The 23,647-nt window shown below is 43.3% G+C and overlaps 1 protein-coding gene across 2 annotated transcripts in view; it reads right to left on the minus strand.

Annotated features, from left to right (window-relative positions):
* SPATA6 (spermatogenesis associated 6) overlaps positions 1 to 23,647 on the minus strand; it is a 121,406-nt gene that overhangs the window by 16,877 nt on the left and 80,882 nt on the right. For both annotated transcript variants that reach the window (XM_030206967.1, XM_030206968.1), the window contains one exon: positions 4,524 to 4,623. In XM_030206967.1, coding sequence (XP_030062827.1) covers positions 4,524 to 4,623 — 100 coding nt within the window. The remainder of the gene's footprint in view (positions 1 to 4,523; positions 4,624 to 23,647) is intronic.

A 23,647-nucleotide genomic window follows, 5' to 3' on the forward strand; every position in this document is an offset into this window, starting at 1 on the left:
AGCATCTTACTGATGGTTTTGTAGCCCATTCCAGCCTTGTGCAGGTGTATGATCTTGTCCCTGACATCCTTAGACAGCTCCTTGCTCTTGGCCATTTTGTAGAGGTTAGAGTCTGACTGATTCACTGAGTCTGTGGACAGGTGTCTTTCATACAGGTGACCATTGCCGACAGCTGTCTGTCATGCAGGTAACGAGTTGATTTGGAGCATCTACCTGGTCTGTAGGGGCCAGATCTCTTACTGGTTGGTGGGGGATCAAATACTTATTTCCCTCTGCAGAATGCAAATAAATTCATATACTTTCCACAATGTGATTTTCCGGATTTAATTTGTGATGTGCTATCTCTCACTGTTACCAATAACCTACCCTTCAATTATGGGCTGCTCATGTCTTTGTCAGTGGGCAAACTTACAAAATCAGCAAGGGATCAAATACTTATTTCCACCACTGTATATCTTAATCTTCTTACAGATAGCAGTGGATGTTACCAACATTATTATATAAGATAATATTCAAGCACCTTTCTGACCTCATTTGCAACTTTCTTTAAATTAGTATCTTATTTTCCTACTCCTGTTACTCTATCTTATCTATCTATATGTTCCATCTTTGCTTATATCCTATCTCGTCTATTAAAAAGATTTATTGTGCTGACATTGTAATGCTATGCCATACTTATTTATTTGTTGCATTTGTATCCCACCTTATCCCACCTCTTTGCAGACTTGTCTATTGCTTATGTTTGACTTATTCTTGCTTTATACTGCCTTGAGTGAATTTCTTCAAAAAAGACAGTAAATAAACCCTAATAAATAAATAAATACACATCCAGGAAAAACTTTAATTTAAATTCATTATATGGAAGCCATTGATGTTAGTCCGGTACAAACCAAAATATAAGGGTGATTTGATATCTAGATTTCCTTGGCTTTAAAACTCATCTGAAATAACTGAAAAGCCAGTTCACAAACAGAGTTTAATCAGTGGTGAAATGGTGTTTATCTCAGCCATAGGAATGAGCTTGCTGCAGCTGTTACACATAATTGTGCTGTATATTTTTTTACAGATTCTAGCAAGGTTTGGATGTATTTCCCCTTCAGGGGATGGGATTTGATATACTGCCTTTCTGTGGTTACAATTAATGCAGTTTACATATTATTTACAGGTACCATATTTTGTACCTGAGGCAACTAAAGGTTGATGGGCCCTTTTACAGAGCAGTGGTAAGCCCAACGCAACGTGGTTATCACCGGGTTACCACAGGAGCCCTTGCAGCCATCTCAAAAGGTGGTAGTAAGGGCTCCCTGACGAATGGCCACTCGGTAAGAGTTATCTCACCATCAAGCTCATTTTCAAAAGAGAAGGATGTCCATCTTTCGACATTAATCGGAGCATGGACGTCCATCTCCCAGGGACGTCCAAAACGATAAATTCAAAACCCGATTTTGGACGTCTCCAACTGCAGTTCTGTCACAAGGACATCCAGATTTCAAGGGGGCATGCCGGAGGTATTGGGAAGGCGGGACTTGGGCATGCCTAAGACTTGGACCTCTTTGAGACATAATCAAAAAAAAGCAAGGACATCCTAAAGTAAAACTTGGATGTTATCACCCGGACGTGTTTTTTTTTTTTTTTACGAATAAGGCACAAAAAGGTGCCCGAAATGACCAGATGACCACCGGAGGAAATCGTGGATGACCTCCCGTTACTCCCCCAGTGGTCACTAACCCCCTCCCACCCTCAAAAAACATCTTTAAAAATTTTTGGTGCCAGCCTCAGATGTCATACTCAGGTTCATGACAGCGCATGCAGGTCCCTGGAGCAGTTTTAGTGAGTGCAGTGCACTTCAGACAGGTGGAACCAGGCCCATACCACCCCCCCCCCCCCAATTGTTACATTTGTGAAGGAAATTGCAAGCCCTCCAAAACCCACCACAAACCCTCTGTACCCACATATAGGTGCCCCCTTCACCTTTAAGGGGGTGTACAGTTGTGGGTAGTGGGTTTTGGGGGGCTCAGCACACAAGGTAAGGGAGCCATGTACCTGGGCGCATTTTATGAAGTCCACTGCAGTGCCCCTAGGGTGCCCGGTTGGTGTCCTGGCATGTCAGGGGGACCAGTGCACTAGAAATGCTGGCTCCTCCCACATCCAAATGGCTTGCATTTGTACGTTTTTGACTCGGACATCTTTGGTTTCGAAAATCGCCGGAAGTCAAAGACGTCCAAATCCAAGGACATCCTTGGATTTGGACGTCTTTGACGGCATTTTCGAAACGAAAGATGGATGTCCATCTTTTTTCGAAAATACGGTTTTCCCCACCTCCGGATTTGGACGTTTTACAAAGATGTCCAGATCCAAGCTTAGACGTTTCTTTTGAAAATGCCCCTCCATGTCGCCTTTTTTTTCGGGGGGGGGGGGGCTTTTACCGGCTGTGGAAAAAGAGCCCTGGAATGTGGGAAAAACAGCCCCCATCACAGAGTCCTTTTCCTCACAGCTTAGTAAAAGCACCTCTAAATGATTTATGCAGAGTCACAAGGAGATGCAGTGGGAATCAAACCCAGGTCTCCAGCTTCCCCAGACAATTGACTTAACCAGTAGGCTACTCTTTCAGTTCTTGCAGAAGCAGTTTTTGATGCTTCTGGGTAGGGAAGTTATAAGTACATAAGTAATGCCACACTGGGAAAAGACCAAGGGTCCATCGAGCCCAGCATCCTGTCCACGACAGCGGCCAATCCAGACCAAGGGCACCTGGCAAGCTTCCCAAACGTACAAACATTCTATACAATCAAGCCATTGTGACATCACTAATGAGGTTGGCTCTTATTGGTGGAATGAGCCACTATGACATCACAATAGGTTAAATCACTGCTCTATGTAATAAAAGTGAGCCAAGTAGAGGACATAAGTACATAAGCAATGTCACACTGGGAAAAGACCAAGGGTCCATCGAGCCCAGCATCCTGTCCACAACAGCGGCCAATCCAGGCCAAGGGCACCCGGCGAGTTTCCCAAACGTACAAACATTCTATACATGTTATTCCCGGAATTGTGGATTTTTCCCAAGTCCATTTAGTAGTGGTTTATGGACTTGTCCTTTAGGAAACTGTCCAACCCCTTTTTAAACTCTGCCAAGTGAGTGAACTGTGGAGAAAAAAATGCTTTTAGAGCGAGCTGTGGACAGGTGGAATAAGCTACCCAAGATACGGAAAGGAGAGGTCTCTTTATGGTATTTCAAAAAGAGTATAAAAGCACCTTCTGTTTGCGCCTTTGGTAATGTGACACTTTTTATTGTTTTATCTTTGTATTGCTTTAAGTTCATGTCCACCATCTTGATTTGATTTTTATCAATGAAAGGTTAGCTAAAGTTTTGGAGGCCGTACCTTGCGAAGGATGTTAAAAAAATGGAAGCGGTGCAAAGAAAAGCTACGAGAATGGTATGGGATTTGCGTTCCAAGACGTATGAGCAAAGACTTGCTGACCTGAACATGTATACCCTGGAGGAAAGGAGGAACAGGGGTGATATGATACAGACGTTCAAATATTGGAAAGGTATTAATCCGCAAAAAAATCTTTTCCGGAAATGGGAATGCGGTAAACGAGAGGACATGAAATGAGGTTGAAGGGGGGCAGACTCAAAAAAGATGTCAGGAAGTATTTTTTCATGGAGAGGGTGGTGGATGCTTGGAATGCCCTCCCACGGGAGGTGGTGGAAATGAAAACGGTAACGGAATTCAAACATGCATGGGATATACATAAAGGAATCCTGTGCAGTAGGAATGGATCCTCAGAAGCTTAGCCAAAATTGGGTGGTGGAGCAGGTGGGGGAAGAGAGGTTGGTGGTTGGGAGGCGAGGATAGTGGAGGGCAGACTTATACGGTCTGGGCCAGAGCCGGTGATGGGAGGCGGGACTGGTGGTTGGGAGGCGGGAAATACTGCTGGGCAGACTTGTACGGTCTGTGCCCTGAAAAAGGCAGGTACAAATCAAGGTAAGGTATGCACATATGAGTTTATCTTGGGCAGACTGGATGGACCATGCAGGTCTCTTTCTGCCGTCATCTACTATGTTACTATGTTACTATGTTTTATAAATAAATGATAAATATATAAATAAAGTATAAATTGTTAGCTCTTGCTTTTCCTTCTTCATTGATATGGCCAGTTTTCAGTAAGCTTATGTTTGCAAATCACACCTTCTCTACATAGTGCATATTTATTTATTTATTACATTTGTATCCCACACTTTCCCACACATAGCAGGTTCAATGCGGCTTACATGGTAAATTGAATTACAAAGTCTTGAAGGAGAATGTTACAAATTGTAGTAAACATAGTAGTAGTGGGGTTTTAAGGATATGTAAATTGAACATGGAGAGGTAAACAAAGATAGGATGAGCAAAAGGAAAAGAGATTGGGAGGGGTATGGTATAGAGAGGATGGAGATTATATATTGAGATAGATATATCTGTTTTGGGTTGTGTTATTTGAAAGCCAGTAAAATCTCTTTAAAAAAAAAAACAACTTACAAAACGTAGTCTTTGTCTGGATCTGTGGGTTCGCAATATCCTTTCCACTCGTTCATGAAGTTCTTCCCACTTAGTTGGTGTACTTGGATCAGGCCGAAACCTTAAACCAAGGGAAAAGTTTATGGTTGACATTCAAAAATGACCCAGACAGAAATAAACACTTGTAAACAGGACTGAGGATCAGGGCGGTAGGAGACCCCAAAGCCCATCACACCAAGCTGTTATCTTGCTCAGCTTTAGGTAGCCTTGGGGGTCCCTAACAGCATGGGGGCTCAGGGCAATTACCTTGTTTGCACCACTGTAACACCAGCCCTGCTTATTAAAGAATAATGTCATTAACCTGAAGTAAATATGTTTATTTACTGTTACTAACTCTTTTGGAAGAAGTTGGGTTTAAGTTTTATGGGGCCCTTTTACTAAGGCGCACCTAAAAGTAGCCTGCGCTGCTGTAGGCGTGTGTTTTGGACGCGCGCAGGTCCATTTTTCAGCACGCCTGGTAAACAAAGTATTTTTTGTGGCCAAAAATGGACGTGCAGCAAAATTAAAACCAGCGCATGTCTATTTCCGGCCTCAGACTTTACCACTACCCACTGACTTAGCAGTACGGACTCACACGCTAACCGGGCAGTAAGCGTCCAGCACGTGTAAACTGCCAATTACTGCTGCGTAAGCACCACGTAGTAGAAAATATAAAATAATATTTTCTACCTCGTGTTTTGGGTGCAAGTCAAAAATGGAATTACCGCCCGGGACACGCGGTAACCGAGGGTGCTAGTTCCAATTTGACACGCGTTGGAGGTGATTAGGCACCTACGCGCCTACGCGCCTTTGTAAAAGAGCTCCTATGTTTTTTTTCCTGTGGTAGGAAAGAAATAGGAATCAGGGTTAGTGGTTCACGACAAAAAAGATTTATGCTATCCAATTTGCTAAACCCAGGAAAAATCTACAAACTTGTAATTAAAATACGCATTTGTACTAAGATCTCTGACATCTGCAGTGGGATTTTTTAGGTCAGTGGATTTCCAAAGATGTGCCTTGAATTTTGCCTCAGATTTGTAGAAAAAATGTGATGAATTTTCCCAGACGATTTCAGGAAAAGCCACGCTGGGCATCAAACTTGAATCAGGCTGAAATCCATCTGGTTTTAATTAGGGCTGTACATTCCTTTGGGACAAAAATGAAAAGTGCAAAGAAACGGCCTTGCTTCATTTGAAAACAAAACAACAATGGCTCTGTTTTATTTCAGAAATAGCATGTGCTGTTTTAAATAGTGTGCACTCTTTTCAAAACAGAACAACCCTGAAATTTTACTTATTTTTGTTACATTTGTACCCCATGCTTTCCCACTCATGGCAGGCTCAATGTAGCTTACATGGGGCAATGGAGGGTTAAGTGACTTGCCCAGAGTCACAAGGAGCTGCCTGTGCCTGAAGTGGGAATCAAACTCAGTTCCTCAGGACCAGAGTCCACCACCCTAATCACTAGGCCACTCCTCCACTGTTGCTACTATTTGAGATTCTACATGGAATGTTGCTATTCTACTAGCAACATTCCATGTAGAAGTTGGCCCCTGCAGATCACCAATGTGGCCACGCAGGCTTCTACATGGAATGTTGCTAGTGGAATAGCAACATTCCATGTAGAATCTCCAATAGCAGCAACATTCCATGTAGAATCTCCAATAGTATCTGTTTTATTTTTGTTACATTTGTACCCTGCGCTTTCCCACTCATGGCAGGCTCAATGCGGCTTACATGGGGCAATGGAGGGTTAAGTGACTTGCCCTGAGTCACAAGGAGCTGCCTGTGCCTGAAGTGGGAATCCAACTCAGCTCCCCAGGACTAAAGTCCACCACCCTAACCACTAGGCCACTCCTCCACTCCTAACATGGTCCCTGGAAAAAGAAACAAAAAAACAAATGAAATGAAAACCATGGCTGTGAGCATCACTAGTTGAAATTCACCACTGAATAGGGATTACTCTTCTAATTGCTTAACATAGTAACATACAGAAAAAGACCTGCACGGTCCATCCAGTCTGCCCAACAAGATAAACTCATATGTGCTAGTTTTTGTGTATACCTTACCTTGATTTGTACCTGTCTTTTTCAGGGCACAGACCGTATAAGTCCGCCCAGTACTATCCCCGCCTCCCAACCACCAGCCCCGCCTCCCACCACCGGCTCTGGCACAGACCGTATAAGTCTGCCCAGCACTATCCCCGCCTCCCAACCACCAGCCCCGCCTCCCACCACCGGCTCTGGCCCAGACCGTATAAGTCTGCCCAGCACTATCCCCGCCTCCCAACCACCAGCCCCGCCTCCCACCACCGGCTCTGGCACCCCCAGTCTTCCGTGATTCTGTATCCAGTGGAAGGATCTTTCCCACACTTTCTCTCTCAGCCTACCTCATTCTCTCTCAGTCCCTCCCACGTGCCACTCTCAAACTTTCTCTCTCACATACACTCTATTTCATTCTCTTTCATTCCTCCTACAAGTCACTCTCTTTCTTTCTTTCTTTCTTTCTCTCTCTCTCTCTCTCTCTCAGTCACTCCCACAAGTCATTCTCTCACACTTTTCTCTCTATTTCTCTCAACCTAACTCATTATCTCTCAGTCCCTCCCACATGCCACTCTCATACTTTCTCTCTCACACACACTCTACTTCATTCTCTTTCATTCCTCCTACAAGTCACTCTCTTTCTTTCTCTCTCTCTCTCTCTCTCTCTCTCTCTCTCAGTCACTCCCACAAGTCATTCTCTCACACTTTTCTCTCTATTTCTCTCAACCTAACTCATTATCTCTCCATCCCTCCCATACTTTCTCTCTCACACACACTCTACTTCATTCTCTTTCATTCCTCCTACAAGTCACTCTCTTTCTTTCTTTCTCTCTCTCTCTCTCTCTCTCTCTCAGTCACTCCCACAAGTCATTCTCTCACACTTTTCTCTCTATTTCTCTCAACCTAACTCATTATCTCTCAGTCCCTCCCACATGCCACTCTCATACTTTCTCTCTCACACACACTCTACTTCATTCTCTTTCATTCCTCCTACAAGTCACTCTCTTTCTTTCTTTCTCTCTCTCTCTCTCTCTCTCAGTCACTCCCACAAGTCATTCTCTCACACTTTTCTCTCTATTTCTCTCAACCTAACTCATTATCTCTCCATCCCTCCCATACTTTCTCTCTCACACACACTCTACTTCATTCTCTTTCATTCCTCCTACAAGTCACTCACATTTTCTCTCTTTCTCACACCCTATGTCAGGGCTGGCACAAAGCAAGATGCCACCTGAGGCTGAGCTTGAATGCTGCCCCCCCCCCCCCCCCGGCATTTTACCTGGTCACGGTGACTTTCCAAACCTGGCAGCAATTCCTATACCCTGCTGCTGCCGGCACCCACCTCTTCCCTTTACTACTGCTGCTTCTCTTTCTGCCTCTAAGGGTAGTCTCCCTGCTTAGGTTCAAAGTTTACACTTCTTAATAAGACTTTGGAACCACCAGTAGCAGGATTTTCCCACTAGAGAGCTAATTCCTATTCTAGCCAAAACCATCAGAGTCAGTTCAGCATGAGATAAATACCCTCCCCAGGCAATAATCTCTATCAGTGAATTCCCAACATGCCATTAATTTGCCCCTCCCCCTAAGGTCATAGGGAGCTTGTTTTTATTTCCCTTATTCTGCTTCAGCTCTTCTCATACAGCTCTCATGCATAGTCTGTTCCATAAGCTTTATTTATTTCAGTGAATTAATCCCCTCAAAGTGTGTGGCAAAGCTCCCATCAACCTGTCTGTCTGTCCCTTTTTGCATGTAGGAAGCTGTGGGACCCATCCCCCTCTCCTGCAAACTGTAACAATCAGCTGCCGTCCTGTGTAGCTTCTACCAAGGAAAGCAAACTGACAGTTCACGTTAGAAAGAATAAGTACATAAGTAATGCCACACTGGGAAAAGACCAAGGGTCCATCGAGCCCAGCATCCTGTCCACGTCAGCAGCCAATCCAGGCCAAGGGCACGCGGCGAGCTTCCCAAACGTACAAACATTCTATACATGTTATTCTTGGAATTGTGGATTTTTCCCAAGTCCATTTAGTAGCGGTTTATGGACTTGTCCTTTAGGAAACCGTCTAACCCCTTTTTAAACTCTGCCAAGCTAACCGTTTGTGTTGTTAGCAGGATTTCTTCTCTCCCCTTATTCTTAATCAAAACCCACCTTCCGGTGAGGGGGGGTTACATGCATGTGCTCTATTGCCTTTTGGTACACGTGATGGGCACTGCATGCATTCTGTCTTGCTTTAATGAACTCGGGGGGCATTTTGTTTGTGTTATTTCACGAGCGCATGCTCCTTCCCTCCAATCCATGGTGAACATGATTTTTTAAAATTCTTTTTAGCCCATTTATATTTCAGTTCTCACTCCCAGTTCTGGGTGGTAAATCATTAGGTGAGCCTACGAGCCATTAAGCAATGACCAGAAGCCTCATAAATTCTCTGGAAAAAAAATGGACTGACGGAGTCACAAACACGCAACTGTTAATGAATGATATAGAGATGGACTATTTGCAAAGAAACTTCTGTGGGTAATGAGTATTTGTGTATGGGCAAAACCATTTCTCACAATTGCCCTCTGTGTAGAAAAATAAACAATAGTTAATCCCTATATAGGGTATATAGGAAGATCAAAGAAGAAGTCCACACTCATAAAATATATATGTAAAATAAATTAGATTAAAGAAGGGAGACTAAAGGAGAAATCACTATCCAGCTTATAATCGAAAGTGATCGCCGGCCATCTTCCGACACAAATTGGGAGATGGCTGGCGATTTCTTAAAAGCGGCGAAATCGGTATAATCGAAAGCGGCATTTTTGACAGCATCGACACTTTCCCGTTGCTTCGCCGGCGAAAGTTCAAGGGGGCGTGTCGGTAGATTAGCGAAGGCGGGACATGGGCGGGCATGGGCGTGGCTACCGGATGGCCGGCTTTCGCCGATAATGAAAAAAAAAAGCGGCATTAAGCAGTATTTCGCCGGCTTTACTTGATTCTTTTATTTTCACGACCAAGCCTCAAAAAGGTGCCCCAACTGACCAGATGATCACTGGAGGGAATGGGGGATGACCTCCCCATACTCCCCCAGTGGTCACCAACCCCCTTCCATACTAAAAAAATAAAAACCTTTTTTGCCAGCCTGTATGCCAGCCTCAAATGCCGTACCCGTATTTTTCTACACAGAGGGCAATTGTGAGAAGTGGTTTTGCCCCTCCACGTTACCACAGCCGAGCTGAGATTCAGCGAGTCCGGCTGTAACAACGGCTCACTACCAAACTCTATACATCATCAATACTCCTTACTCTGTGACCCTTCAAAAGTTCAATAAATTCAAATAAATTCAAAAACGAGTGTGAAAAACTTTAATGAAAATCCCTATCACCCTTATCTATGGAAACCTTTGAAGCTAAACCTTATTCACTTGTTCAGAATCCTTATTTTATCATCCTGACTTTAATATTCCCATATCTCCTGTTTGTCCTGTTTGTCTGTCCTAATTAGATCGTAAGCTCTGTCGAGCAGGGACTGTCTCTTCATGTTCAAGTGTACAGCGCTGTGTACGTCTAGTAGCGCTTTAGAAATGATAAATAGTAGTAGTAGTAGTGTTTGGGATTCTGGAATCTTGCTGCTCATTGGGATTCTGCACGGAACTTTGCTACTCTTTGAGATTCCGGAATCTTGCTACTTTATCTTTAACCCTTATTTGTCTTGATCAGATTGTAAGCTCTGTCGAGCAGGGACTATCTCTTCATGTTCAAGTGTACAGCGCTGCGTACGTCTAGTAGCGCTATAGAAATGATAAGTAGTAGTAGTAGTAAAGTCCAATGAAAAATATACTAAACTAGTTTTCCAAAATTAGCAAAGTACCAGATTATTAAGGAAAAACAGACAGAGTGAAACTTGGATTGAACTTCGATTTATAATTCCTTGCTTCTACACTGTCTGTTCCTTAAACATTCTCTGTGTAGAAAAGGCAGGGTTCAGCTAGTTGTCTGGAGTGCTCACAAGGAGTTTTTTTTTTTTAATTATGGCACATTCTTTTCCCCCACAAACTTTGTCCCAGCAGAGTGTGTCTGGAGCAAGTGCTCCCTGGCACTGTTTGGCTGGAAGATTTTTAGAGGGGGAAAAATTAGCCGACAGACTCACTGTTATTTTGTACTCAAGCCTGCAAGCGCCCTGCACTGTCTGAAAAGGATCCTCAGGGGTTCTCAACCAGTCCTCAAGACAAACCCAGCCAGTCAGGTTTTCAGGATATCCATAATGAATATACATAAGCTAGAATTACATTAACCCATTAAGTACCAAATTAATGTATTGCTAAAACTGATATGTTTTATCTACTATATCACTGGCACATAATCGTGGAAACAAAGTAAAGAACTATCGAATGATTTCAAACTCAAAAGTTATAAACCGATCTATATATCGATCGGTGGCACTTAATGAGACTTCTATCTCGATTGCCATTCAACGAGTGTGATATGGGTTAAAACAGCCAGGGCGCAAAGTTATATCACACTTTGCACAGTAATATGTTGGTCAGTCAGAACATGACTCCACCTGAGATCAGCATTGCTGTGGTCTCTGGTGAATCAAATGGCCTGTGCCATCATAGTGCATGTTATCAAAGACAGTATATGGTCACTATACTTATTTATTTAGATTTTGCTCACACCTTTTCCAGTAGTAGCTCAAGGTGAGTTACATTTGGGTACACTGGAGATTTCTCTGTCCCAGGAGGGCTCACAATCTAAGTTTGTACCTGAGGGTTAAGTGACTTGCCCAAGATCACAAGGGGCAGTAGTGGGATTTGAACTGGCCACCTCTGGAGGTCAAGACTAGTGCTCTAACCACTAGGCTACCCCTCCACTCCTTAGATGACCTCACTTGGTTTTATCAATGTTGACATACAAACATGCAGTCTGAATTCCTTTTGATCCATATACTCAGTGCCGTAGCGAGGGCAGCTGACACCCGGGGCGGGTCGCCGCTGCGCCCCCCCCCCCCCCGGGTGCAGCACCCCCCCCCCCCCCCCGGAGCATGTACTTACGAGGGAAAGCAGCGAGGGATGGGCGGGGGCCGAACCGCCCTGAGTGCATGTCACTGTTCCGGGTCAGAGGGAGCAGAGAACCAGTGGAGCCGACACCCCCCCAGCGGCATGCACCCGGGGCGAACCGCCCCACCGTCCCCCTTCCTACGCCACTGCATATACTTCTTGCCATGAATTTGCCTGTAGAGAATCCACGAATTGACAACTGCCATGTCAAGTGAACGTGTGAAAAGTGGCCAGTACCATTTCTTCCCTTGGATCTGTACTGTGTACTTGCCTGCATGTCAATAAAATAGATCTACACCACCCATGTTGACACTGTAGTTTTTTATTAGACTGGCATGTGTTCTTTTCTTCTTATCTGATTGTTTGCATGACACAAGTGACTCAACACCCTCAAAATTCGAAGTGAGGAAACTAAACTCCGCCCACCAGATGATTCCTATGGAGTGATCTAGATATATGACAGTGGCCTTTAATGGGGGAGGTAGTTCATGCAAATGTATCTCACGCATATTAATTGCGGGTATCCTAAAAACCTGACCGGGTTAAGAACCCCTGATCCAATACATATTCAGGAAGAACTTTCATTTAAGTCAGTTATATAGAAGTCATTGGCATTAGTCCAGTGCAAACCAAAATGTAAGGGTGACTTGATCTTTTGATTTCCTTGTGTTTTTTTTTTCAACCACTGAATTAATTCAAATGATAATAGATAGCTAGAAAGATTAGATAGAAACATTATCATTTGGGTAACTTCAGTGCAAAACAAACCCAAAAAAGTGTCATTCACAGATGTAGGAAACTGAAGTCTACACTCCCCACATAACTGACACAGTACGCCTCATTGAAAGAGCCAATCATTCCATATATATATCCTACTGCATGTTAAAGTATGATTTTATAAGCATCAGGTCACATTGAATGCTTAATTCTGTGCATGTGAGGTTATTGGAAACAGGTGATAGCCTTGATCTATCAGTTGCCTACTTTTAAAGAGGGTGCATATTTATGGAATGTTTTATTTGCACTATAGCACGGGGGGTGCATTTGCAAGCATAAAATTTATAAAAAGATATAAAGGTGAAGTTCTATGATTGAGACACTTGTCCACCCTTAGAGAAGTAAAACACTTGGTGTGGTCTCGCTTGGGTGAGTTTATACTCTGAGAACTCCCTTAAATATATCCATTTATATAGTAACATAGTAGATGACGGCAGAAAAAGACCTGCACGGTCCATCCAGTCTGCCCAAGAAGATAAAAAAGTAGCACATATGAATTTATTTGTACTGTCCTCTTCAGGGCACAAACCGTATAAGTCTGGCCAGCCCTATCCCCGCCTCCCACCACCAGCTCTGGCACAGACTGTATAAGTCTGCCCAGCACTATCCTCGCCTCCCAACTACCAGTCCTGCCTCCCACCACCAGCTCTGGCACAGACCCTATAAGTCTGCCCAGCACTATCCCTGCCTCCCACCACCAGCTCTGGCACAGACCGTATAAGTCTGCCCAGCAGTATCCCCGCCTCCCACCACCAGCCCCGGCACAGACCATATAAGTCTGCCCAGCACTAGCCCCGCCTCCCAACCACCAGCTCTGCCACCCATTCTAGGCTAAGCTCCTGAGGATCCCTTCCTGAGGATCCCTGATTCTGGCATACTCTTGGGCCAATCCTCTCACTTGTATTGTTTCCATCATACCATACCCCTGGTTTGTATGATTAGTATTTTAGAGACTGTGCATGTGTGGTATTCAGTCTCAAATGATCCACTAGTCTGTGCTGTGGTATTAGAAATATCCACATCTCATACCAGCCAAGAAGTCACTACAGAAATTATAACCTTTCAGTATGATCAACAAATGCCAACTCCTTTCTTGCAATGTGGGTTGCCACGAATATTCACTGCGACGTTTGAAATGGTGAATGATAAAACCTTGTACCAAAACATCAGCCCTGCTGTTCCTAAGAGATCCAGTTCAGATTGGGATTTAATTATTCGCTTTTCCAAAGCTGAGCTCAAGGCGCTTTACATTCAGGGACGCTTAACTTGGAAGGAAATGAACTAAAAAAAGAAAAATCATATTCCACATCGAAACCATTTAATGAAGCAGAAACTGTTCCTGGAAATCTTTTCAAGGAATGACTTTGACATTCTCCTGTCTTGTCGGCAAGCAGAGCAAAATTTCATTTCTATCTATACTACTACTACTACTATTTAGCATTTCTATAGCGCTACAAGGCGTACGCAGCGCTGCACAAACATAGAAGAAAGACAGTCCCTGCTCAAAGAGCTATGTAATAAAAGTGAGCCAAGTATAGGACAATCAAGCCATTGTGACATCACTGATGAGGTTGGCTCTTATTGGTGGCCTGAGGCATTATGACATCACAATATCACCTCTGGTTACAAGAGACTACTACTACTACTATTTATCACTTTTATAGCACTACAAGGCATACGCAGCGCTGTACACCATACATGAAAAGACAGTCCCTGCTCAAAGAGCTTACAATCTAATAGACAAAAATAAAGTAAGCAAATCAAATCAATTAATGTGTACAGGAAGGAGGAGAGGAGGGTAGGTGGAGGCGAGTGGTTACAACTAACTACTAACCACTACTAACTAACTAACATTTCTAAAGCGCTACTAGGGTTACGCAGCGCTGTACAATTTAAACATAGAAGAACAGTCCCTGCTCAAAGAGCTTACAATCTAAAAGACAAGAGAACAATCTAAAGACAAGTGTACAATCTAGAGGACGAGTGAACAGTTAATCTGATAGGGTGGATAGATTGGGGCATTCTATATTTCTCGAGCGGTTAGGCGCCGAAGGCAGCATTGAAGAGGTGAGTTTTAAGCAGAGATTTGAAGATGGGTAGGGAGGGGCATGGCATATGGGTAAAGGAAGATTGTTCCAGGCATAGGGTGAGGCAAGGCAGAATGAGCGGAGCCTGGAGTTGGCAGTGGTTACAAGTGGTTACGAGTCAAAAGCAATGTTAAAGAGGTGGACTTTCAGTCTAGATTTAAAGGTGGCCAAGGGTGGGGCAAGACGTAGGGGCTCAGGAAGTTTATTCCAGGCGTAGGGTGCAGCGAGACAGAAGATATCTATCTATCTATCTATCTATCTATCTATCTATCTATCTATCTATCTATCTATCTATCTATCCCCAATCTCTTTTCCTTCTGCTTATCCTACCTTTGTTTACCTTTACATACTCAACATTTTCATTCTCAAAACCTCACTTTCACTGCTTATCATATTCTCCTCTAAGATTTTACTATTGTAATTGTATTAACTATGTAAGCCGCATTGAGCCTGCAATATGTGGGAAAGCGCGGGGTACAAATGTAATAAATAAATAAAGAGCCAACATGCTTCATTTCTATATGGAATTTTGGTGCCAGAGTTTTATTGTAACATTACAGAAAAGTCCATTTTCGTTGAAGAACTCTTTGCCCCCGATGAGCAAAGCAAATTTCTACAGCCGCATCCATTGTCATACTTTCAATTCTCCTCGGCCCCGGCAAACAGTCTACAGTCCCATCACTCTGAAGTGTTTATTGATTCCAATAGATTATATAAACACTTTGGAATTATTGCTCAGTGACCTGGAAAAAGCCACATCAATCAGAGAGTGTCTCATAATTCATCACCGAGATGCTCTGTCAAGTAGGATTAGTGGAGCAAAACTGTTTTTCCCCCCCTCAAAAATGATTTGTGCCTCTCACTTCTCACAATTACCCCTTCCATCTCCCTCCCGCCATCTTCCTTCCTTTCGTAGAGGGCAGTTAAACTAGTGATATAAAGACAACTCAGGAAAATAATTCAGACTCTATAATCAGAAATGAGTCATATCATGTAGCACTCAGATGAACTTCCAGGCAGCCGCTGAGACAGGGCCCTGGTTCTAGGATTCTTTGTGTGCCTTAAAGCAAAGAAAGGGTGAAGGGTGAATTACAGGCATAAGAATGCCGAATTGACCAGTAGGATTGATGAATTCTAGTTTCTTGCACTCAAACTGCACTCTTTTTAGACCTACATTTATGTCTTGCTCAAATCCAAAGAAGGTGCATAAAGTGAAACCTGTTTTCTATTGATTTTCCTCAAATACTGAACATTTTCTGCCAGTGCATTTCTAAAGATTTGCTCCATGCTCTGCTACTCTTTGTGACGTGGAGGGGCATAATCGAACGGGGGCGCCCATCTCTAAGAGCGGCCCAATAAAGGGGCGTCCCTACTACTACTACTACTACTATTTAGCATTTCTATAGTGCTACAAGGCGTAAGCAGCGCTGCACAAACATAGAAGAAAGACAGTCCCTGCTCAAAGAGCTTACAATCTAATAGACAAAAAATAAATAAAGTAAGCAAATCAAATCAATTAATGTGAACGGGAAGGAAGAGAGGAGGGTAGGTGGAGGCGAGTGGTTACAAGTGGTTACGAGTCAAAAGCAATGTTAAAGAGGTGGGCATTCAGTCTAGATTTAAAGGTGGCCAAGGATGGGGCAAGACGTAGGGGCTCGGGAAGTTTATTCCAGGCGTAGGGTGCAGCGAGACAGAAGGCGCGAAGTCTGGAGTTGGCAGTAGTGGAGAAGGGAACAGATAAGAAGGATTTATCCATGGAGCGGCGCGCACGTGAAGGGGTGTAGGGAAGGACGAGTGTGGAGAGATACTGGGGAGCAGCAGAGTGAGTACATTTATAGGTTAGTAGAAGAAGTTTGAACAGGATGCGAAAACGGATAGGGAGCCAGTGAAGGGTCTTGAGGAGAGGGGTAGTATGAGTAAAGCGACCCTGGTGGAAGATGAGACAGGCAGCAGAGTTTTGAACTGACTGGAGAGGGGAGAGGTGACTAAGTGGGAGGCCAGCAAGAAGCAGATTGCAGTAGTCTAAACGAGAGGTGACAAGGGAGTGGATGAGGGTTTTGGTAGAGTGCTCGGAAAGAAAGGGGCGGATTTTATGGATGTTGTAAAGAAAGAAACGACAGGTCTTGGCAATCTGCTGGATATGAGCAGAGAAGGAGAGAGAAGAGTCAAAGATGACCCCAAGGTTTCGAGCTGAGGAGACAGGGAGAATGAGAGAGCCATCAACAGAAATAGAAAATGGGGGGAGCGGGGAGGTGGGTTTGGGGGGGAAAATGAGAAGCTCGGTTTTGGTCATATTTAATTTCAGGTGGCGTTGAGACATCCAGACAGCAATATCAGACAAGCACGCTGAAACTTTGGTTTGGATGCAAGGTGAGATATCAGGGGTAGAAAGGTAGATTTGGGAGCCATCAGCATAGAGATGGTAGGAAAAGCCATGGGATGAGATTAATGAGCCAAGGGAAGAAGTGTAGATAGAAAAGAGGAGGGGACCAAGAACAGAACCCTGAGGTACGCCGACAGGCAGAGGGATAGAAGTAGAGGAGGAGCCACCAGAGTGAACACTAAAGGTGCGGAGGGAGAGGTAGGAAGAGAACCAGGAAAGGACAGAGCCCTGGAATCCAAGTGAAACAAGATGGGCGTCCATCTTTCGTTTCGATAATACGGTCGGGGACAGCCAAATCTCAACATTTGGGCTGCCCTTAGAGATGTCCGACCTTGGTTTTCACCGATAATGGAATCCAAAGACGCCCATCTCAAAAATGGCCAAAACTAAGCCATTTGGTAGTGGGAGGTGCCAGCATTTGTAGTGCACTGGTCCCCCTCACATGCCAGGACACCAACCAGGCACCCTAGGGGGCACTGCGGTGGACTTCAGAAATTGCTCCCAGGTGCATAGCTCCCTTACCTTGGGTGCTGAGCCCCCCAACCCCCCCCCCCCCAGGTCCGCCTGCCTGAAGTACACTGCACCCACTACAACTGCTCCAGGGACACGTATACTGCTGCGATGGACCTGAGTATGGCATTTGAGGCTGGCATAGAGGCTGGCAAAAAAGTATTTTTAACCTGCTTTTTATGGTGGGAGGGGGTAAGTGACCACTGAGGGAGTAAGGGGAGCTCATCCCCGATTCCCTCCGGTGGTCATCTGCTCAGTTCGGGCATCTTTTCACGGCTTGGTCATGAAAAAAAATGGACCAAGTAAAGTCAGCCAAGTGCTCATCAGGGCCGCCCTTCTTTTTTCCAATATCAGCCGAGGATGCCCATCTCCTAATCACGCCCCAGTCCCACCTTTGCTACCCTGCAAACACGCCCCCGTGAACTTTGGTCGTCCCCACGACGGAAAGCCGTCAAGGGTGTCAAAAAATCAGCTTTCGATTATGCCGATTTGGGCGGCCTTGCGAGAAGGGCGCCCATCTCCCGATTTGTGTCGAAAGATGGGCGCCCTTCTCTTTCGAAAATGAGCTGGATAGTCTATCCTCAGATGTCCAAGATGTATTTATGTACTTGTTTATTCATTTGAAAGATTTGTTATCCATGCTATCTACAACTCCAAGTACAAGTTACTATATGAATCGGAGAAAAATTTTCTTCACTCAACATGTAATCTCTGGAATACGTTGCCAGAGAATGTGGTAAAGGCGGTTAGCTTACTGGGGTTTAAAAAAGGTCTGGACGGCTTCCTAAAGGAAAAGTCCATAGACCATTATTAAACTGACTTGGGGAAAATCCACTGCTTATTTCTGGGATAAGCAGCATAAAATGTATTGAAGTTTTTTTGGATCTTACCAGGTATTTGTGACCTGGATTGGCCACTGTGGAAAACAGAAGGCTGGGCTTGATGGACCTTTGGTCTGTCCCAGTGTGGCAATACTTATGTACTTAACTATTACCATCTTTCACATTGTGCAAAGAGACATCAAGATGCTTTCACAATACACAAACTGGAAGTGACTGTCATCAAGGGTGGGGTAAAATGGTATCTCTCTACTTGCCTACCCAACATCACCCTACAGCCTTGTCAGTAGAAAAATGCTAAATCTCCCTTCAACCCAAGCCCTGCCTCTCAACCACAAATTCAAATTTCCCCTCTCCCTTCCTTTCCAATTTAAACTTAAAGCCTATCATAAGCCTTAGGGATCATGTCTGAAATCTGTGCAACAGAACTGTTCATTTTCACATATCGGAGATCTATGTGCTGATTCTGTATCGTGCTACTCAACAGTGCTTTTTAAGAATCAAAATCATACTAAAAATAGGAATACTGGACAATTCAAACTAGATAATGGTACATCACATTTAAAGCAGCTATTGCAAACAAAATGATAACCTTTTGAACACAGGATGGGAGCTTTCAGCAGTGGACCTTAGACAACAGGATGATGGTCATGAGGTAACCAACTAATAACTTTTGCAAAAATCATTACACTATAAAAGATTGGTTTCTAAAAGCAGCACTTTATTAAAATTATTCAATAAATGAAGACCATTATCTACCAAATCTAAGAGAGTTATATCCACAAAATAAAATTTACAAACAAAATATCACAAACAATAACAATTCATTTGAAATTTCCCAATTCACCAAATTACAGATTTGCAACATAACGTAATGGCAATGCACGAGCTTGATCCAGACTTCATGAAGCTCTTATCTCTCTTTTTTTTACAGTATTTCAGAAAATTATGATCTCATATAACAACATTTCAGATTGAGTGACTCACCCTGAAAACTAAGAGTTCACTATAAGAAAATGTCCCTGCATTTAGCATAAGCATAAGCACTGCCACGCTGGGAAAATACCAAAGGTCCATCAAGCCCAGCACTCCGTCTCCGACAGCGGCCAATCCAGGCCCCAAGAACCTGGCAAAATCCCCAAATTTAATAACGATCAATGGACTTTTCCTTCAGGAATCTGTCCAGACCCCCTTTAAACTCAGCAAGGCCAGCTGCCGTCACTACCTTCTCCGGCAATGAGTTCCAGAGTCTAACCACGCGCTGAGTAAAGAAAAACCTTCTCCGATTTGTTTTAAACCTACCACATTCTAATTTCATCGCATGTCCCCTAGTTCTATTATTGTTAGAAAGCGTAAACAAACGCTTCACATCTGTCCGCTCTACCTCACTCAAAATTTTGTACACCTCTATCATATCACCCCTCAGCCGCCTTTTCTCCAGTTCTCCTGTTCTTTGTGCAAGCAATCTAAGGCTGAACTGAAACCAGGCAGAAAAAATTAGATTTTTCCTGCAGATCAAAGAAAATTTTGAAACAGATCTAGCAACGAATAGAAAATTTGGAAAGACTGGAAGACAGTTTCACAAGATTCGAGGCAGATCCAAACAAAAAAATACAGTTCAAACTCATGATGAAGTTCAAAACACTTTTAAATGTATTGAACTCACACTTATTTTCACAGATAATTCCTAGATTTTCTGTCACACCTTATCTGAAAGATGCACTCAGTAATACTTCAGCTAAATGGACATTTGAAACGCCAGCTCACTTCTTCTTCAGGGCAACCATGTGGCAAATTTGGGCCTTGAGCAAAAATATATGGCAAAGGCTTCAGCTCTGCAGCCATCACTGTAAACCTGGAAGTTTTCCCTCCTCTACTAGCCCTAGCCCAGACATATTAATGATGTGACTCCTGTGGAGTATTTATCAGAGTGGCAGACACAGACGCCATGCTGAGCCGCTGAATAGAGGAAAAAACTCAGCCAAATACAAGGACAAACTATCAAAAGGCAGAAATCAATAAAGGGAAAAGATGATGTCCTGTAGAAGTTCAGCATATCAATGCCAGAGGATGCAAACACATGTTTCAGCAGGCAAACCCCTCATCCATAGAAAGATGGACAGAGGGGGCAGCCAAGAGCACGTTTTCACTTCCTTGTTGACGTCATCAAGAGCATCAAACTTGATGTGCTTTTACAATGGATGTCTTGCAATAAGTCTGATTTTTTTTTTCTAGAGTAGATAGTTTCTTTAAAATATTTGATACACCAGATTCAAAATGGCCGCTGACTAGTTCGGACGCTCAGCAACGCTCCGAGAAAGAAAATGCCAAAGAGAAGGGGCCGCGTGTCCTCCGCCGCTGCCCCTCCACGGCAAAATCTCTCTTTACAAACCACTATGATTAATTACCTTCGCGGAGCACAGATGTCGGGAGCACCGGGAGCGGGTCCGCTGGGTCGACCGGGAGGAAATGGAACCTTTTCGGAGACCGTTGGACTGGAGCTATCGCTCAGCCCCGATGATAGGGCACCTCCCCCGCAACCCCTGGGAGCGAGCACGTCGACGCCAGATCCTAGCAGGACGCCACCGAAGAGTGTAGTCATCCACAGGACCGAGGAGGAAAATCGAACTACGGATAGTGCGGACCTTTTTTGTGATCTAGGTGCCTCTCGAGGGGGAGATATTACACCTAATAACCAGCACCAGAGGGAAGCTGCGACCGGAGATAAAGCACTACAGTCCGCTATTGCAGTTACAGAGGTACAATTTCCTAAATTTCAGAAACCTACTGAAATTACATTAGAGACTCTATACACTTTGATTGTGGACTTGGGGAGTTCCTTAAGTCCACAAATTAAACAATTATCTCAAGAAATGTCTAATATGGACCACAAGGTTCAACAGACTGAACTCAAGGTAGAGACAATATCGAATCGTCAAGAAGAATTGGAAAAACAAGTGAAAGAGGTTCATTTAAACCAAGAGACTATGATTAAGGATTTAATTTCCTTGAGGAGACGTACTGAATTCTTGGAAATGTAACCAGAAATAATAATATCCGCTTTTTAAATTTTCCAAAAAAAGTTGGAGTTTTACCAAGGGAAATGCTTAGAAAGTATATTACTGAGACACTTGGCGCTTCAGAGGAAATGGTTCCACCATTTACACAAATATATTACTTGCCCCTGAAACGCCAGGTGCCTCAAGAAAAGTCAGAATTGGATATTTCATTGATATTGGAATCCTCAGATACTGAATTAGTCCAAGCTTCTACTTTAATTGCCACAGTAGCCTTGTCGCCAGATAAACACTGGCTGATGAGACTTTTCTTCCAAAATAAGGATAAGAATTTCCTTGGTTTAAAAGTTAGTCTCTTCCCTGATGTGACTAAGGAGACTCAAAAACGTAGACAGAGATTTTTACTTATGAGGCCTGGTGTAATTCAGTTAGGAGGTACGTTTTTTCTAAAGTACCCGTGCAAATGCCTAGTTAAATATCAATCTAATAAATATGTGTTTTATGAGCCGGCACAGCTTTCTTCATTCTTAGCTGCAAAAGGACAAGGGAGTAATTAACTTAGAACCCTATATATAAAGAGAAGATATCTTTTATGAGCATTCTTTTGGAATCCATGATGTAATTTTTGAATCTCACTAAAGTGGACTTTAATTAATTAACATACTGTAATGTTTGAATATTAATTTGTTTCCTTATATACCTGAACAGTGATGTTATTTACTTGACAAGTTTGTTTTTGCTTGTTTTAATATATCTAAATTGATAAATAAAGAATTAAAAAAATATATATTTGATACACCAGGAAGCAAAACTTAAGACATTTTAGTACTTTGGTATTTGTATTATCAAAAGCTGAACTAATTTATTTATTGCATTTGTATCCCACATTATCCCACCTCTTTGCAGGCTCAATGTGGCTTACAATTCATTATGGATGATGGAAATAGAAGACAATATACATTAGGTTTTAGAGAAGGTTGGTTTTTTTTTTTTGTTACGTTTGTACCCCGCGCTTTCCCGCTTATGGCAGGCTCAATGCGGCAGGCAATGGAGGGTTAAGTGACTTGCCCAGAGTCACAAGGAGCTGCCTGTGCCAGGAATCGAACTCAGTTTTGGGTTACATGGTGGTGAAATACATGATAGTGTTAGAGCAAAAGACATTTTAGAACATTTCTGGATATATTAAAGATTGTACAGTTACACGTGTTGATCTTTGTGATATATCTTGTCGAAGAGATAGGTTTTCAATAGTTTGCGGAAATTAGTCAATTCATGGGCCGATTTCAGGTTGCGTGGCAGCGCGTTCCAGAGCTGCGTGCTCATAAAGGAAAAGGTAGATGCGTGCATTAATTTGTATTTCAGTCCTTTACACTTGGGGGGATGAAGATTGAGGAATGTGCGAGAAGATTTTTTTGCGTTCCTGGGTGGTAGTTCTATTAGGTCTGACATGTAGGCTGGGGCGTCACCATGGATGATTTTATAGACCAAGGTACAGAGTTTGAACGTGATGCGTTCTTTGAGTGGGAGCCAGTGTAGTTTTTCGCGAAGGGGTTTTGCGCTTTCGTATTTTGATTTGCCGAATATTAGTCTGGCTGCCGTGTTCTGGGCTGTCTGGAGTTTTTAAAGTATTTGTTCTTTGCAGCTGGCGTAGAGTGAGTTACAATAGTCCAGATGACTGAGTACCTATGATTGTACCAGGTTGCGGAAGACACTCCTTGGAAAAAATGGTCTGACTCTTTTTAGTTTCCACATTGAATGAAACATCTTTTTAGTTATGTTTTTCGCATGATTCTCAAGTGTTAGGTGTCGGTCAATGGTGACTCCAATAATTTTTAGGGTATCCGAAACTGGTAGACTTAGTTTAGGTGTGTTGATGGTGGTAAATTTATTCTTATTGTATTGTGAGGTGAGTACTAGGCATTGCGTTTTTTCTGCATTTAGTTTCAGCTGAAATGCATCTGCCCGGGAATTCATAATATGTAGGCTTTGGTTGATTTCATTGGAGATTTCTCTTAGATCTTGTTTGAATGGGATGACGATTGTTACATCTTCGGCGTATATATGTGGGTTTAGATTCGATAGTAATTTGGCCAAGGGTGTCATCATTAGGTTGAATATGGTCGGTGAGAGGGGGGGATCCCTGTGGAACTCCGCATTCAGGTGTCCATGTAGCTGATGTAGTCGAATTTGATGTCACTTGATATGAGCGTGAGGTTAGGAACCCCTTGAACCATTTGAGAACGTTGCCTCCGATTCCGAAGTATTCGAGGATGTGTAATAAAATTCCATGATCAACCATGTCAAATGCGCTTGACATGTCGAATTGTAACAGTAGTATGTTGTTGCCGTTTGCTATCAACTAATCATTTAGGGGGTCTTTTACTAAAGCTTAGCTCGAGTTACCTGCAGCAGG

This window comes from Microcaecilia unicolor, chromosome 6 (genome assembly GCF_901765095.1).
Source record: "Microcaecilia unicolor chromosome 6, aMicUni1.1, whole genome shotgun sequence".
Classification (NCBI taxonomy): domain Eukaryota; kingdom Metazoa; phylum Chordata; class Amphibia; order Gymnophiona; family Siphonopidae; genus Microcaecilia; species Microcaecilia unicolor.